The sequence below is a fragment of the Neopelma chrysocephalum genome, unplaced genomic scaffold (genome assembly GCF_003984885.1).
Source record: "Neopelma chrysocephalum unplaced genomic scaffold, ASM398488v2 Primary Assembly neopelma1_44, whole genome shotgun sequence".
Classification (NCBI taxonomy): domain Eukaryota; kingdom Metazoa; phylum Chordata; class Aves; order Passeriformes; family Pipridae; genus Neopelma; species Neopelma chrysocephalum.
In genome coordinates, this window is record NW_020897703.1 from 27,085,318 (window position 1) to 27,102,486 (window position 17,169).

General features: G+C 36.6%; 1 protein-coding gene across 1 annotated transcript in view; it reads right to left on the minus strand.

The window, feature by feature from the left end:
• DPP10 (dipeptidyl peptidase like 10) overlaps positions 1-17,169 on the minus strand; it is a 262,870-nt gene that overhangs the window by 115,854 nt on the left and 129,847 nt on the right. Inside the window, exon 5 of the mRNA XM_027679085.1 lies at positions 7,102-7,176. Coding sequence (XP_027534886.1) covers positions 7,102-7,176 — 75 coding nt within the window. The remainder of the gene's footprint in view (positions 1-7,101; positions 7,177-17,169) is intronic.

The following is a 17,169-nucleotide window of genomic DNA, read 5'->3' on the forward strand; positions in this document are numbered from 1 at the left end:
AATCAATAAATGTAGCAGTTGAAGTAACAATGATTCATGCTCAGGGTAAAACCTGTCAAAACTGAGAGATGTGTAAAATATTCTTTGAGTCCATATTTTTTCGGTAGCAAGGAAGGGAATTATTAATTCTTGGGAGCATGGAACAAAGAATCCTTAAAAACAGGTGGGTGTATCAGTTGACTCTAGTTGTTTGTGGTGAACTCTGGCAGATTTCAATCCAAATTAAAGCTCTGTTCAGCTTTTCCAGGCTTTAACAGCTACTGATACAGTCTCCAATTAGGACTCCTACCAGTCCTTGTCCTGTTATTTATTCAGGCTGTCCTTAGTTGTTTTTGTTTTATCAAAACAGCCCCTTATTCTTTTCATTCAGCATTGCTGAGGGAGACTTACTCTCACATATCTTTGATAAAAATATCATTAGTACCCCATCTTCTAAAAAGCCCCAAACATTACAACGTCACCGTATAACTAGCTTTCAGTTGTACACTATTTCTGGTAACAATCATTCGTACACACAAGAGATATGTGGAATTAAAAAACAAACAAATAAATACCTTTTAAATACAACTCTTTTCTGTCCACAGGCTGTGATGGACAAACTCTTCACTTACAATGGGCATTTCTGGAACATAGCTACATATTATCGATGCACAAGAGAGGAACAGGGATGTCAAAGGGTTGGCAGTTTCACAGCAGAAGCTGGAACTTATACTGTATGAAATAAATCGTTCATGGATTAATGGAGCTGCTGACTTAAATAGTGTAATAATGCCTGTTTCTATAGCATTAGCACAGTGGGATTCCAGTCCCCTTGGATTATTATATGATGTAGGAATACAACCATGCAAAAATCAGGGTTAAAACGAAGTTTCTAAACTGCTGCATCTCAGAAACTCAGCTGGACACCAGCTAAGTCCTACTGAAATAACAGTACTCGTGCTTGATAAGAATGACAATATTATTGAAAATAAATACTTTTTCTGTCAATAAACATTTTGTTTGAAAAGCTAAATACCCTAGAGTCCATTTTTACTGAACAACAGAAAAGTACAATTTTCTTTTCTCAATACTGTCTTTGAACAAGAACTTGAAACATGAATTCTGATTTTTTACCTCTGGCAACTCTGAACAGGGAAAAAACCCCACATTCTATCTACATCAGAATTACTTATTTTGTTTACTTATAAAAAATGAGGTTGAACAGCAATCCTGTAAGTATAAAATGGAATAGAAAAACTCAGTAAGTTATATGAAAAGCAGCAACACCTTGTCTCATGTGGTTTACTAGGATTACTTTTTTTAACTGCTACACAAGGTTGAACTTGCATATATGAATCAACACAGAAAAAACCAGGAAGTGGATAAATATGGACAGGTATGTGACATGATAGCTACTATATCAGAATTAAAAAAAACAGTGGAAGCATCCAAATAGTACTCCAGTTTCTCACCTTTCTAGTTCAGAATTTTTTTTAAATGAAGCAACTGTGACAGTTCAAACCCTGTTCTGTTGGCGACCACAGTAACACCCTGGCAGCGAGCAGTCCCAAAATCCCACCACAAATACACCAAAAATTCATACAGAATAATGCATATAGAAAGATAAATAATGCACAGGATATGCGTATATTCCAGGTGTAACTCTGCTACTTCAAATAAGTAGTAAGGTAGTAAAGATGTCTGATGAACTGAATGCAAGTACTTCCAGGACTGTAACTCAACAGAGATGAAATGTGAAGTCTGTTTATCAGACAAATGCTAAACAAACATCAGTCTCCACGATTCTCAGCATAAAATACACTCTTTCTATTTTCCCCATCTTCTGTTTATGGGGACTGGTGGTTATTATGTTTTGCCAATAATTTAGATAAAATCCTGGATAGAAGTGGGATACTGTGTTCACATGAATAGTCACTGCTATGGGATAATCCATTATAGTATGTAGTGTCATAAAATTCATTTTGCCAGGTTTTACTACAAAGTACATCATCTCCTCAGGCAAAGACCTTGGCTTTTTGTATCTTTAAAATGCCTTGCATATCTGAGGAGCTATAAAAAATAAAGTCAAATATATGTAAAAGATGAGTAATATGCCAAGGTAACCTACAGCCCAGCTGTTATGTTACTCCAGATAATGCTCCTCAAAGCCAGACTTTCATAAGCGCTGTATATACTATCGTGTTGAAAACATCTGCACACATTAAAACCAGTGTCATGATAATAATAAGACATAATACCAGGTGATTGATGTCTTTATCCTTTAACTTTTGCTGAACAAAAATTCAATAACGAATTTCACTGACCGAGAGGTTTACTGACAATTGGACATTAAGTTTCCACCTAATTGGTAGACAGATAATCTCCTATTGCAGAACAGATAATCATAATTTAAGACTTCATTGAATTTTTCCCCTCATGGATTCTTCTAATCTGCAGACAAACTCCTGAAGATCCCTCAGTGCACTCGAGTAAGCCAGTACCACAAGCAAGCTCTAAAAGCTTGATGAGAATGTCACTTGTTGCCGTTTGCCCTTTACTTGCTGTAGACTGTGGTCAGTACTCCCTATCATTACCCTCTAAAAATAGACATTACAGCAGCAAAGTGATTAGCACACAGCAGAGAAGTAACTTGGGGTTTCTTTGCTTTAAACACTGTGTTGGACTCTCATTTTTACTTCAATACATTAAACTAAAAATAGTCAGATACACTTTTGAAATATTTTTCACTCCTACTGAATGAGTGATGGTTAAGATCTAAAATTATTTTTCTCCCACCTTTCTGAAAAGGATTTGGGTTCCTCTTCATCCTGATCTTACCATAAGAATTGTTAGAAGATATTTTCATGGTGCATTAAGCTAAATGCATTGTTTCATTAGAACTCTCTAGCTAAAAAAGAGATTACAGTTTGAAAGCCTAATTCAGGGAAAGATTTCCTTTTTTAGACGGTATATAATATGCTTGCACTTCTAAACTAGAGCTGAACTTTAAACTGTGTTTAAGCACATTTCTGAACCAAGAGCTAAAAAAACTCCCACATAATTAATCTTGTTGAATTACTTTAAAACAGAAATGAGGCATTATTAATAGAAAAGAATAAAGTAGGAAAAAACCTTGAAATTTGGATTTGAAAGCAGGGAGAAGGAAAGAACAGTTTGTAGGAAAAAAACCTCACAAAATCACAAGGAAGGGACTATTAAATCAAATGAGGAAAAAGAGGATCTGATCTCATCTACTTCATTTGCTCTTCTGTGGCACATTGCACTCTAGCAAGAGCATGGGGAGAAAATGCCTAGGATGTCTGAGCAAAAAACTAATATCTGAATAAAACTTACTTTCATTTCATGTGGAGTCCATGAACAACTTGCAAGTTATAACCTGCTAAGGGACATGGAAATTTCCCAATGGTAAAAGAATTTCAAAGGACCTCAGTGCTCACTGTTCCCCAAATTTCAGCCCCATTCTTTATCATTGATGCAAGAACAGAGTGTCTGATTTCCACTTTCTAATCAAAACATAAATCAGGTTTTGGTAGTTGTGAATAACACCACTAGAAGAGTGAGAAAAATTTTAAATGTCATTTTAACACGGTCCTTATTGAAAGCAACAGTGAAATAACCTTTCCTCTTGAAATCTCAACAGGCTTAGTTACTCCTTCTCTCAGGGAGTCACATTCTTTGCTCACACCTTGACAGTTTTCAAAGGAAAAATCAAAAAGATGTAGCAGTGCAAAACTGTCCCCTCTCTGCATACAATATGTATAATAATTTCCCTGGTGCTGTGTTCCCACTGTCCCAGAAGAATCAGGATGGCACAATATTCAGCAAGAATTTCTCAAATTAGATTCTACTTAGTGATCTGTTGCCTTCCAAAATGAGACTTTTTCAGCGATGTTCACCAAATTACGGCAAGCAACAGAAAGAAAGAACATTATACACTACACACAGCTGATCATGGAAGTTCTGGCAAAGTCAAAAAACTCAGAGAATTGATGAAAGCATTTCAGAAGTGTGGAGAACTATGGAGTACTGCAGCAAAGAGCACACAGAAAGTACCTCTACAATTGCCACAGCCTTCTGTTAAAGCAGAAAACTCCTGATAGCCACAGGGATTATGCCAGCAATACCAGCTTGTGTTCTGTGACCTGCTATGATGGAGATGGAGGGAACCTGATGTCCGGCAATCAATTTACACCACCTTGAATTCCTTAGCAGAAGAATTTTCTTCCATATTATTTTTATAGAGCTATACCAAAACAGCTGCTATGCCACATGAAATGCTTTTCTTCCTTCTATTAAGCACGATTTAAATGATTCATTCAATTATTACTTTTGTATTCAAAGATGGCTTATTTTCATGCAGATTTATGTTCCGTTATGCGTAGAGGACATTCTTAATTGTGCTGAAACAACTGCAAATTTAATTAAAGTTTGCCATTCCAAGCATAAAATAGAAAAAGCATAAAAAGAAAATGCTGACAACAGTAAAATAAATATTCAACTATTTAATTTAACTCAACATTTATTTTTAATCCAAACATCAAAATAACCTTGTTTCTAATTACAATTTCATGACAAAATGTCTTGAAGAGCATTTGTCTCTATTTTCCTCCAATCTGTTCAGCAGAAACACACTAGGTTATTTATAAAACTGTTGATTAATAAATCTGTTCCAGCTGTATTACTGTATGTTACAAAGAGCACAGTCTGATGTATGTAAACAGCTATTACAATTTTAACATCCCAAACTCTTGAGAGTCTGCAAAAGCAGAAATCCCATCAAATACATTACAGGGCAATTATAGACCTAAATCTTAACAAAGAAGGGAAAATAAGGGTCAAACATAACTAGTAAAGTCCAGAGGTCTGTGGCAATCTATAGCAGACGGTGAGATCAATTAAATGCCTACAATAAGTTACATGTGGTTCCTTGAACTGGATATTAATAGAGTCAACCCTGTGTTGTAACACATGACAACAAGCAACTCCTCAGTTTCATAAAAAGTTACACTCAAAAGAGGTATGAAGAAGGAACTCAGCCTGATTCTAATGAAACTAATTTAAAACTCTCCAATTACATTATGCTGTTTAGTACTGATTTTAATTTTATAGTCAATAAATTTAATAAATTATAGTTAACAGCTGAGGGAATAAGTAAGGTAGACAGGTGGATTTCCCTTCATCCATACTCAGTAAGTCTGGCTCTGATCGACAAAGAAAAAATTGAGAAGGTCCAAGAAGTATGAACACTAACTTAACCCTCTGTGTTATTTGGAAGCATTAGTTACGAAAAAATACAAAGGCTTCCCAAGGCATTGTAAACTTTTTCTCCAACAGATTTAAAGCAAACAGAAGTGCCTTACTAGCCTAAGAAATATCCCAAGAAACAGAAAATTTGGAAGAAAAAAAGGTTTTTCACCAAATATTCACAATAATATTTTTTTGCAACTTCTGAATTAATTGGCTTACACGATTTTTGGTTATTTCTCCTTTCACCTTAAGCAACACATCCTTCTCAGGAACTAAGAGACTTCAATGGTATTATTTACATCCAAGTGACAACATCCAGCTATTACAAATTTTAGCGCCATCATCAGCACTTCTAGAAGACACAAAAACCACAGTATGTGTCTGGTTTGAAAGGCATGAGACCAGCTGAAGTAGTCAAGAGTAAGCAACACAAGCCTCATCCAAAGCCATGAGGATTACCACCACAAACTGCTTGTTTGCCTGCTCATTTCTCATTATAATTACTTCTTGTCAAACATGTGAGCAAAGAAAATGGCCAGACAGAAAACATAAATGCAGGAAACCTCCTTCCTCTATGTAACTCGACTGCGAAAGGATGGAAAAATTTCTTTTTTTGCAACAAAATCAAAAATGAAATATAGAAAGGGAGTTCTACTGCAAAAGGACGGATAGATCCAGCATGCATTGAGACCTATTTGCATGTCAATGGACCATCTTTGTTGTGGGACAGGGGTTCATCCCTGATGCCAACACATTTAGATGTAATAAAGTGTGATGGATACTTTCATGCTTTTCTTACCTATCTATATCAGCTATATATATGCTACTGCTCAGAAAATCTCAAACAGAAAAAACAAACACTCAAAATTAAAGTTTCAATAGAACAAATGAGGAATGTAAGCAGTCATGAGGGATTATTAAACTCTTTCACAAAATAAGAACCAATCAAAAGGGGAAACAGCAAGAAGCAAGTATACTTCAGACAGGAATCAAATTGGAGCTCTTTATCACAAAAACAGTGAACTAAACAACAGCAGCTCTTTCCTAATGATATATGCATACTGTAAAAAGAGCTTCATCTGGAATCCCCTAAAATTGGTACATGAAAACCCTACTTGAATACAAGTAATAATACAAAGTGAACAAATCACTTTACAACATCTTTAGAACAAACAAAACGAATAATCACTGAGTCCATCAAGCCAGAACCATTCTTTCATGAAAAACAGTTCATATTTTAATAGCACTTTTTTATGCAAACATCAATATGCAGAGAAGAAATTCATAAAACTATTTTTTTTTTGTGTGTTCAAAGATTTATTTTAGAAAACTCTACACGGTATTATTGATCAAAACTCTTTTTGACAACATAATAGCCTATAAAATCTCTATATACTATAAGAAACAAAGAATATACTGCATTATATAGACTTTCAGACTATCAGGTTTCAGACTATTGAAGCCAACAATAAAACTTTCATGACATGAATCAGCCTAGATTTATATTTTTTAGTATAGTCCATAAATGACCTGTACAGCTGCTTAAAACAGAAGAAACATCAAAAGATGGGCTTCCACATAAACAGCAAACAGAGCAGTTTAAGTGTCATGAAAGTTCTGCTGCAAAAGCCAGCAAGGCCCTTCAGAGGAACCATGGCAGTTTACCTCCCCTGAGAACCTTGCAGTACTTCCATACACACACAAATACAAACTTCCCCATCATTGCATCAGAAGGGTTTGGGAAGAGAAATCTAGTACATAAAGTATATTATGTGGGATCAGAGATGAAACACAGAAAACAATGGTTTCAGAGTTTTAATTTAGAGGCTTTTTTATTAATAATAGTTGACTTACCTGTTTAACATCATAAGCAAGAAGAACAAATCTTAAGTCTGGTGAAACAGAGTATCTTGATGCTTTGAATGTTACCTGCAATGAAGTAACAATAAAAGTGAGTTTGCTATAGGAAATTTTTTTCCCAAATTGTCTTACAACTCATTTAAGACTTTCCCATTCATAAGATAGATTTGGTTTAGAACACTGATGTAATTTTCACAAAAGAAGGACTCAAATAATTCTTAGCCTAATTAGCTGGTATCAGTAGAGTGGCAACAGATGAATCTGGCTTCAACACTAAATACTAATTAAGGAGCTGATGAGTTTTTTATCATTACTACAAGCACTAAGCTTAAGTATAACAACTATAACCAATTCATTTATAGAGGATGAAGGCAGACACTTTGGTTGGTATGTACTTCAGGAATGATTATAAGAGAGATTCATAACTAGGTTAAGCCTTAAAGATAACACACAAGAAAAAGAATAGGTGTGCAATATGTCCCTACTGCTTTTAACACCACATACATAAACATTTTGCAAGATAACTTGCACTAAAGCAAAAGTCTTTCTTATAAGAAAGAAAGTTCTTAGCAGAGAGCAAAGTGAAACATAAGCTAGCACTATAAAACTAATAATGCTTTACATCTACCCAGGACTACATGACACCCAATTGAATTCAAGGCTGTAATTTAATCAAGGGGTAATGCTGTTGTCAGAAATAATTTAATGCATCTAATGCATGAGAAAGATAAGAATGTGCTTTAAAGGGCACTGAAGGAAATAATTTTAAATTAATCTCAAGACATCTATTTGCAGAGGGAAAGAAAAAGGGAGAAGTGAAAAATCCAGATAAGAATTGAAAAAGTAGGACAGAAAAAAATAACTGAACCACAAAGGTGCAAGATGAAAACAAATAAATGAAATGCTATGCAGAACAAGTTCTATCCACTATTCAAAGGAAGGCTTTCCTTTATTTTATTTCTTCAGCATTTGTTCTGCTTAATCTAATCCCACAGCTAAACTAATGAATTCAACGGGGGTTTAAGGTACCCAAACCAGAAGTCACAAACCAATACATTCAGAGTAGCTAAGGAGTAATTTCCAACAACAACAACAAAAAAGTCTTCCAATCAAGTGAAAAGATGCTACGTTTTGATATACAGATTAAACTCAGACTCCCAGGTATTAGAATCAAACTATCCAAAGAAATCAAAAGGAAAAAATTAGTTTTGAAGATAAACAGTATTAGTTTGATGCAGCAGTGTAACAGTATCAGAAGTCAGAAGACAAATCTGCAGACTCGAAGAAAGTAGAGGGAAAAAAAAAAAGACAAACCTCAAAGCATCCTTTTGTATCTACAAAGCATTCAGAACAGATTTCTACTGCACCCAAACTAGCTTTTATGAGTTAACCATCTTTAAGCAGAAACTGTGTTAATGCTAATCTATGAGCAACATTCCCTTTTCTTGGCACTTCACTGAAAACATTTTTAGACATGAAATTTCTCCTCTTTCTAGCACTATATCAATTATTGCCCCCCACCTCAGTTTTCAGCAATATATAACCCAGGCAACTTTCCAAATTCATTCTCAGGGCATGCAGTGATTACCATTTCACACATTTAGTAAGAATCTTCAGTCCGTGATTATGTCACCCTACAAGTAATGAGGCACTTCATGCAGACAGCTGAGTAGCTCAGCTGTAAGCTATTGGCAGTTTGAGGCAACACCAGTAAGAACAACTTGCATATTCTATATCCAAGTATAGAGTGTTGTGGGTTTGGGATTTAAAATCATTTGAATCCTACTGAAGATGACCTTGCTCATTCAGCTTGTACTCACCTGCAGAATTCTGTTTGCCTCTAGAAATGTCTCAGACACATGATGTACGTGCAATGCCAAAAGATGCATTTTTTTTAATTGAAGATAGTGGTTTTGGCAAAATAGTTTTCTTTTTGTTGCTATGATGGTTTTTTTCTTGGTAAAAGGAGCATAAAGCTGTTTCATACTTTTTAATATTTCACTTCAGAAATAAGAAACTAAAAACTGACCAGCAGAAATCATGTACTCATTGCCAAAGTTGATGGCAATGCTGATTTCTTTACATTATTATAAAAATATAATTAGTTTATTAAAGTTGGATTTAAAATCAAGCCTTTAATGAAATAGATGTTTAATTCTAGTAGAATTGCAAGAGATTTAAGTAACTTAAAATCACTTAAAGAGATTAAAATTTCCTTAGAGTTCTGGCCTTGGGGTTGTTTTTTGGTAAGGAGAAGCTCAATTTTGGCAATTAATTCAGAAACTGCCTTCTTGTATTCACAGAAGAAGCCCTTCTAGATTAACAGTAGGAAATAAAGAAAATCACCGACTCCTTCTTCCTGCCTAACATGGCAAGTAAGCTCAGGATTTGTGAGTCACTAAAACAAAAGACATTTCACTTTTTCCCCACAACTATGTCTAAGGTATTTCATCAACCAAAAGATGCCTTACTCCATGACTGAGGAGATTAGATCAGCTAGTGATGAGCTTAAAAGAAAACTTCAGTCCCTGCTGTAGGAGGTGAGATCTATGCCACTCAAGCTCCTGGGAGATTATCTATTGAGACATTCACTATAGGGATTAGATATATTTATTCATTAAAAAGAAGTTTCTGAAGACTCTGACCCCAAGGGTTTGTTCTCTTCTCAGGAGAACATATTTTTGAGTTTGAAAGAACGTGTTGGGAAAATATCATATTGGAAACCCACTGGGAATTTAAAAACTTCGGGTGTCTTGTTGTCAAAAATCTGGAGGATGGTTGTTCTGTTACCGTGTCTGTGTATCCACAATCTCTCAAGCTTCTTGCTTTGTCAGGAGCTATTGAGCCTTCATTCAGGAAGACAGACCTAAATACTGCCCCTTACTATGCCTCTATGGTTTAGCTGTGCTTGATCTCTTAAGAAATGTAGTTCTGGACAAATAAGCTCTGAAACAGGGAGAAATAGAGCTGCATCCCCAGTCCAGGGATGCAGAAGCAGGACTGGTTTCCCTCTGCATCACTGCACAGTATCAGCTAGTCAGGGGACTGGGGGTAATTCAACACTGCTGCCCTACACACTCCATACATAACTTTATCCCTTTCCAAACCACAACAAGAGGCAAGGCACAACACAAGGAGAAAGGGAAGGTAATTTCCTTATTTCCCTCTAGCTTTACCTAGTCACATCAAGACTTGAAATCCCTGTGAAAACCATCAGCTCTATGCAACTAGAGAACATTTTACTAGAGAAATTGCTGTAATCCTTAAATTAATTACATCTACCACTGTTGCACAATTCTGAGCGAAAAAAATGTTTTTAAAACACTTGTACACTGTCTTCCCTGCTTAATTCACAAACCTGCCACCCATTCTTCTTATACTGCTGCAGTTGACATCACTTTTTCAGACATGACTGATCTATTATTCTTCACTCAACCAAAACCCCCACAGATTGTATAATTAGGCTTAGCCATATGAAACATTGCATTTCTAGGTTTCTTTGAAATACCTCACGTGATAAGAGTTTTAACTCTTCTCCTGACAGTGATGATCCTATGGACAAGCAATGACTGCTATTCTCACTGTCACCATAGGTTGCAATGGTAAAATCCAAATGGAGGCAGAAGGACACAGAGCATTTAAACAGACTTTTGCCCTTCACCTTTCCAGCTTCCTTCTTTCATCCACATTCAAATATTGCTAAATCATAGTTTTGCACGTAAAGAAGAAACGGCTTTTCTTCCACCTTCCCATATGGACGCTTAAAATAGAACACAAAATTCCAATGTACAATATATCCTCAACTTTGATTTCCTATGTCAATATTTTGCATTGGTGATTTTTTTTTTCACTTTGCATTTTCTATGGTTTTTGCTGTTAACAGAAATACCAGTTATGGGTGTGTTTAGGAGAAGTTTTAGGCTTGGTTTAGGCTCCGCATCCTCAACAAAGACCCCTAAATATCAGCTCCCTTTTATTTCTGCTGTTTTCTTAAAGCCTAGTTCTGAGTTACTGATGTACTGGCTGCTTCCTTCATCTTTCCCCTATTCTTTCACCTACTATAAAATGTTGTTTTTACTATTTTTGTGGATTTTAACTACTATAACATTTACCTCATCAGATATCATTTTACATATCAAAAATATGCTGTAGAGCAGACAGATGGAAGTTACCTGTAATATAGTGTAATCCAGAGTTTTAAGAATGTATTCATAATATGTAAAATACTTTATAATATTCTTTTTCCATACTTTCAGTAGGATAGCTTTAAGTGAAATAATACATCGCAGTAAAAACTGATTAAAAGAAATTTTCACTGTTGTGGAGCTTATTTGTTGGTTTTGGATTTCGTCCTTTAGCTGTACCCCTCCTCCTGTTTCAGTTTCTTGTGCTTCTGTTTTCCCCAGAGACTTCCATCTTCCACACTCCTATTATTATCCTTCTCCAATTACTGTTTTGCACTCCCTTTACACATATTTGGGCTGTAAAATTTTTCATTATCCATCTGGGATAAAATATTTCAAGACCTCTGGAATGTTACTTTAAAGCTTGGTGGCAATACTACCACTTAGGAAATTATACATCTCTGTTTCACACACCTACAACTGTATCAGAATTTTACCTTAAGGGTATAACAGGATCTCCCTGTATCGGAGATCATCAGCATTTACAGGTATTCAGCTCAGCTTATCAGACAGGTATTGACCAAATGAGAACACACGGCAGGAGTCAAGTCGGACAGAATTAGAGTGGCTGCAAGACCAGAAGGCATTTGGCACATCACAGTTCCCCGGGGTGGTATCAGCAATCAAGGGATCAATGGGATTCTCCTTTGTAACCACTGCTGTGATTGAAAGGAGATGAACAATGGGGAGCCTTGATGAGAGAGCAGCTGAGAGTAGAGCCCAGCATAATTTGGCTTGTAGCAGTAAAAACAGGGCATCTCTGAGAGAGAGAGTCTGGTTGTAATTAGAAAAACTTATGATAATTGGAATGTTGAAAAACTTGGGTTTCCAAGGTTACATTACTTAATGCACTACTTTTGTGTCACCTGAGCATTTAACCTAGATCCAAAAATGTTGCAATGTTAAGTGTTGTAGCTGTTAAGGCTCAGGATTCCCATCCAGTTTAAAAGACAAATGTGCCTTAAAGCATGATCTAAGCTGACATCTATGCTATAGATGGGTAGTTCTCAAAAACAGGAACGAAATTCCCAACCCCACCTGAAACTGTAGGACATAAAAATAGACATGAACCAACCTGTAGAGCTCACAGAGGCCTTGCACCATTGCCTTTGTGCTAGAAAATAACCTCTAACCATTCAGTCATGCAATTTTTTTCCCTCATGTTCCTCATTAACGTTGATATAGTTAGGCCTTAACTGTTTACTATATCAAAGAACAATCTTATCAGGAATATTATTTAGGAAAACCCCACACAGAGCTACCCCAACCTGACAGTTTTGCATTTTGGACACTCTTCACTTGGACAAAAAACAATGGGCACCACCAAGCTACAGAGACTGCAAGGCTCTACAAAGCCTGTCAGGGTTTCCCACCTCGATGAAGAGTGGTGCACTGCAACAATAAATCCTACCTTACTAAACCCCCCCTACTGAAAAGGATTTGCTGAGGGGGTTATTTAACATTTAAAGGAGCACGGGAGAGTAGAGATATTTTACAATATTCATAACCACCTATTTACAACATGTGTGGGTCATTAAAATGTCTAGTGTTGCAACAATTACTAATATTTATGTGGTTATATAATGTTGTTTAATGTATTTACTATTATTCGCCCTTTCATTAATCTCTTATGCAAGGCTCTTAAAAATATAAGCATGTAAACCAGTCTTGCAATTAAATCTACATTAATCAACAAAGGAACTATATCTGCATTATGATGCTGCACTGAGTTTCGTGTCAAAAGAGGAAGGGGATGTGGTGGTGGGGAGCACAAAACAACCAAAAAAAAAATCAAAAGGTAGAGAACAAGAAGGGCTGTTTACGAACAACACTCCGTAAAACACCACAAAACACTCCCTGCCCAAAGCTCTGCTTGAACTAAAACTCTCATTCTCTGTTTTTGGTTGCAAGGCCTCCACAGGGTTTTCACAGCTGGGCTGCCACAGCCTACTCGTGATTCACGAGCCATGACTACTCCTGCTCTGCTCACCACTTGCAGGCAGGGAGAAGTAATCCTTCTCTCTCAATCATTGTGTAAAAGATGGTCCACAATAACAAAACAACACAACATATTCCAGGGTATGCTCCCGTCAAGCTGCTGGAAACAGGTTTGCAACTCAGTAATAACTGTTTGCTGTGCACCACAATGCAGTTTCCCCTTGAGCTCACAAACTGAAAACAATTACACTTGTATTGTTAGGTATTGAAAACAAAACAACAGCCTTTTATCTGACGATTCAAAGTATATCCCATCATCTACACTTGAAAGGCTTAAGGAGCCACACTAGAATTATCTCTGACTGAGGACCCTGGACTGAGTGTTTGTTAGGGTGCACGCATGGTATCCAAATAATTTTGCACATATGCACCACAAAAGCAGCGGAACTGAGGGCTAATTAAAGTTTTAGCACTTTCATAATTATTGGAGCTTTTTTTGAGAGGGAAAAATGAAGGTAAAATTTCTCCAGGTTTCTTTCAGAGGATTCAACACATTTGGAAAGTTCCATACCAGAACACACAGTCCCTTCACACATTTTTTCTCATCTCTGTGTTTGGTTTTTTTCATTTTGGTTTGGGTTTAAGGTTTGTAAAACAGATTAGAGAAGCTGAGCTAGAAGTATAATAGGGGACAAGATGGACAATTTCTCTTGAGCACAAGAATCCATGTGGTCCTCCATGCTCTCTTCTCAGTTTAGCTGCATCTTGTGGCTGGGCTGGGAGTGAACCGGTAACCTGTTCTTACTGACTTTATGCAATAGTCGATAGAAAAAGGAATAAATCAAATGCTTGTTAAACATTGAAATTACTTAGATAAATGTGGCATAATGCTACTTATTTTGGAAGTATGATGTGTAATAAAGTACTGCTAAATGCAGAAAAACTGGTAGGCTTGTCACTTAGGATCATGGTGATAGGTATCTCAGATAGATCACAGAGAACATATTGTAATCAAGTATCAAGGCAGCATCACGAACATCAGGATGCCATGCAGAGATTAATGTCTAGGGCTTTTTTTGGCTTCTCTTAATAGAAGACTTGTCCAGCCTCCAGCTGTTAACATTTATATGCCGCTGGCTCAGGACTTTAACTGTTTATTAGACAGCTGAAACGGGATGCATTACATGAATACACTCAGAGGACAAACACATATTAGAAAACATCTCTAAATAATAATAACCAGAGATGTTAATAGATATTCTTTGTGCTTTACAAGCTACCATTTTCACTTATGGCATTATAATTGTTATCCATAATAGTGGTTTGCTGATGTTAATTATATAAAGGTCACATTGTTTAATCAATAGACTGATTATAGAAAAGGATTCCATTTCTAAGGGAAAAATTTCTTCTACTTCTGAATAAAACCTGATGAAACTGGAAAAAAATACTGTTATTCAGGAATTTGGAATAGATACTTCCCCTATGTAAGAGAAGTAGGCATCTTAGAATGACAAAACACTAGTCTTACTTCTTTCTGGGTGCAGGACTATTATTAAAGATAATTTTAAAGGGTTTTTTTTAATCTGTTATATATGTAACATGATTTTTAAAACCTGCAATCTGCTTTTTTGGTGATGCACCTATATAGTGAGCACAGTAGATCCTCAGTAGGGATATCTGACTTTTAGACAATAAGAAACACAAAGAAGAATAAAAGATACATACTTTGCAGGAAAACAGCAATCTCTAAGGTGTGAAAGAAGAGCCAGTGATCTCTAAGCAGTGGAAGACTGATTCAGAGGTTTAGCAATGAGGGGAAAAAACCCAAATCTCTTCTGAGCTGTTTCAAACACAGCCCAATCAGGAGTGACAAATAGTCTTTATTTGCCCCTTGCCTCCACGCAATGAGTTTATCATGGCAGTTCAATTTTCCATGGACAATTATCAACACTACTAAGAAAACACTGTCACTTCTGCCCTTCTTGAGCAAAGGCAAACAGGAGAGCAGACCCAGATTGAAATCAGACTAATAACTCCCAGCAAAAGGTGACTCTTCCATGACTAAAATCCTTTGATAGGGAAGAATGAGGGAACTTGCAGTGCCACTGCATATGTTGGATCTCTACTGTACTTCTTATTAATACAAGACATCTCTGCAGAGTCATTAAACCAGCACCATTCTAATTATACACCAGTGATTAAGCAGATGTGACACTGAGCGAGGAAAGTGTTTGATTAATGATCCAGGTGTATAACTCTGGAAGATTACATTTAGCAGTGTGAATTAGGGGGCAGGCAAGCTTAGAGGAAGAGGACAGCTTTTGATTTCAGCCTGCCTCTGTAAGGTTATGATTTCCTGTTAGGACTGTTGGCCACTGTGTCAACAGACAACTCAGTGCAGAACATTTCCCACTGCTGTCTTCCAAACAGACACCAACAAACTTACCAAGCCCTCTACTCTGTTTTCAGCTTTTTATTATACTTCCATATGAATACTTGCTGGAATTCACTTTATTTAATTCTAACACTCTAAACTTTTGACTGTGTTAAGAGAGGACCTTTGCAGGAAAAAACACACTTAGGGGGTTTTTTATCTCTGTTCCACCCATAATTGTTAAATGGTTGATGAAATATTATCTACTTTGCTTCAGTTTCCCATGTTTCTAATTAACAGTAGATATCTAATGTCTAGAGTTCACTCAGTTTGTGCGACTTCAGGATAAGTCAGTTCCACGAAGAGCCCAGAGAAGAGCAACTTTGCAAAAAGAGGTGACACTCAGAGCATGAAGCAGCCTGTCCATACCAATCCAGCATTACGTGGCAAGGCTGGTTTAGCATAATGGTCTGAATATCTTATCATGCTGGTATTACACTTTACATCACGAGCCAAATAATTGCAACCAAAAGTATATGAATTCATCTGTGAGGAAACTTAAGTCTTGTCATTAAAGCCCTGTTTAATAGCCAGGGGTGCCCAGGCAGCTGCTTGCATTCAAGATATACAGTAAAGGCAGTGCATAGGTCTGACACAGTTAATCCTCTAAGTGGCTAAGCAAGCGCTCACACACACACTCAAATACATGGATAAGAGGGAAAGTACTTCTGCACTACTTTGTGGTTTGTACTTCACAGAGATTCACCTTTTCACCCACTTTTAATTGTGTCTGACAGCCTTTTTTGGGCTAAGAGGTACCCTGAGGCACATCCCAGCATATGGAAAGGTCCAGCTCACAGAAAGGGAGCCACACACACATCCCATTAAAATACGATTCTCTCCTCCCTTCTCCTTCATCTTTACACGGACCTAGGAAGTCAGCATCAAGTTCTTTCTCCTGAACTTCTACTCTCCTCTTTCTTGTTTGAGAAGTTAAAAGTAAAGGTCACCCGAGGCTTTATGCTTTGAAAAGAAGAATCTCTATCAGCAAAGGCCAAGAACAGACCAGGAATAAAATCAGCATTTGCCAAAGACTGCTGGTGAAAATGAATCATCCTTTAGGGTCTGCAGGTGCAAAAGATTTTACTAAATTAAAAATACAGGGTTTAACAATAACAGCCAGTGGTCTGTATGGAGTATTTATGAGGAAAGATTGACAAGCCACATGTTTATGATGCAAAACCCTGATAAATGAGAATTACAGGGTAGAATATAAGTGGTATCCCTAAGAACAACAGTGCTAAGCAAAACAAAAGAAAGTGAAAAGTACAGTATTAAAGCACTCCTTAGCAATTACCGCTAGTCAGAAACACATGCAAAACCCTCTTGTACATACTACTTTCTGGTCAAGAGCAATAATCCCCAATCATCTAGTTTGCCATTAAAGCACAGAGGAACAACTAAACCAGAGATTAACATGACTAGGAAATACATTTTTCTTTGCATCTTCAATTGCTTTAAGGAAAATATTCCTATGAATTTTGAACATTTTTCCCCTTTTCT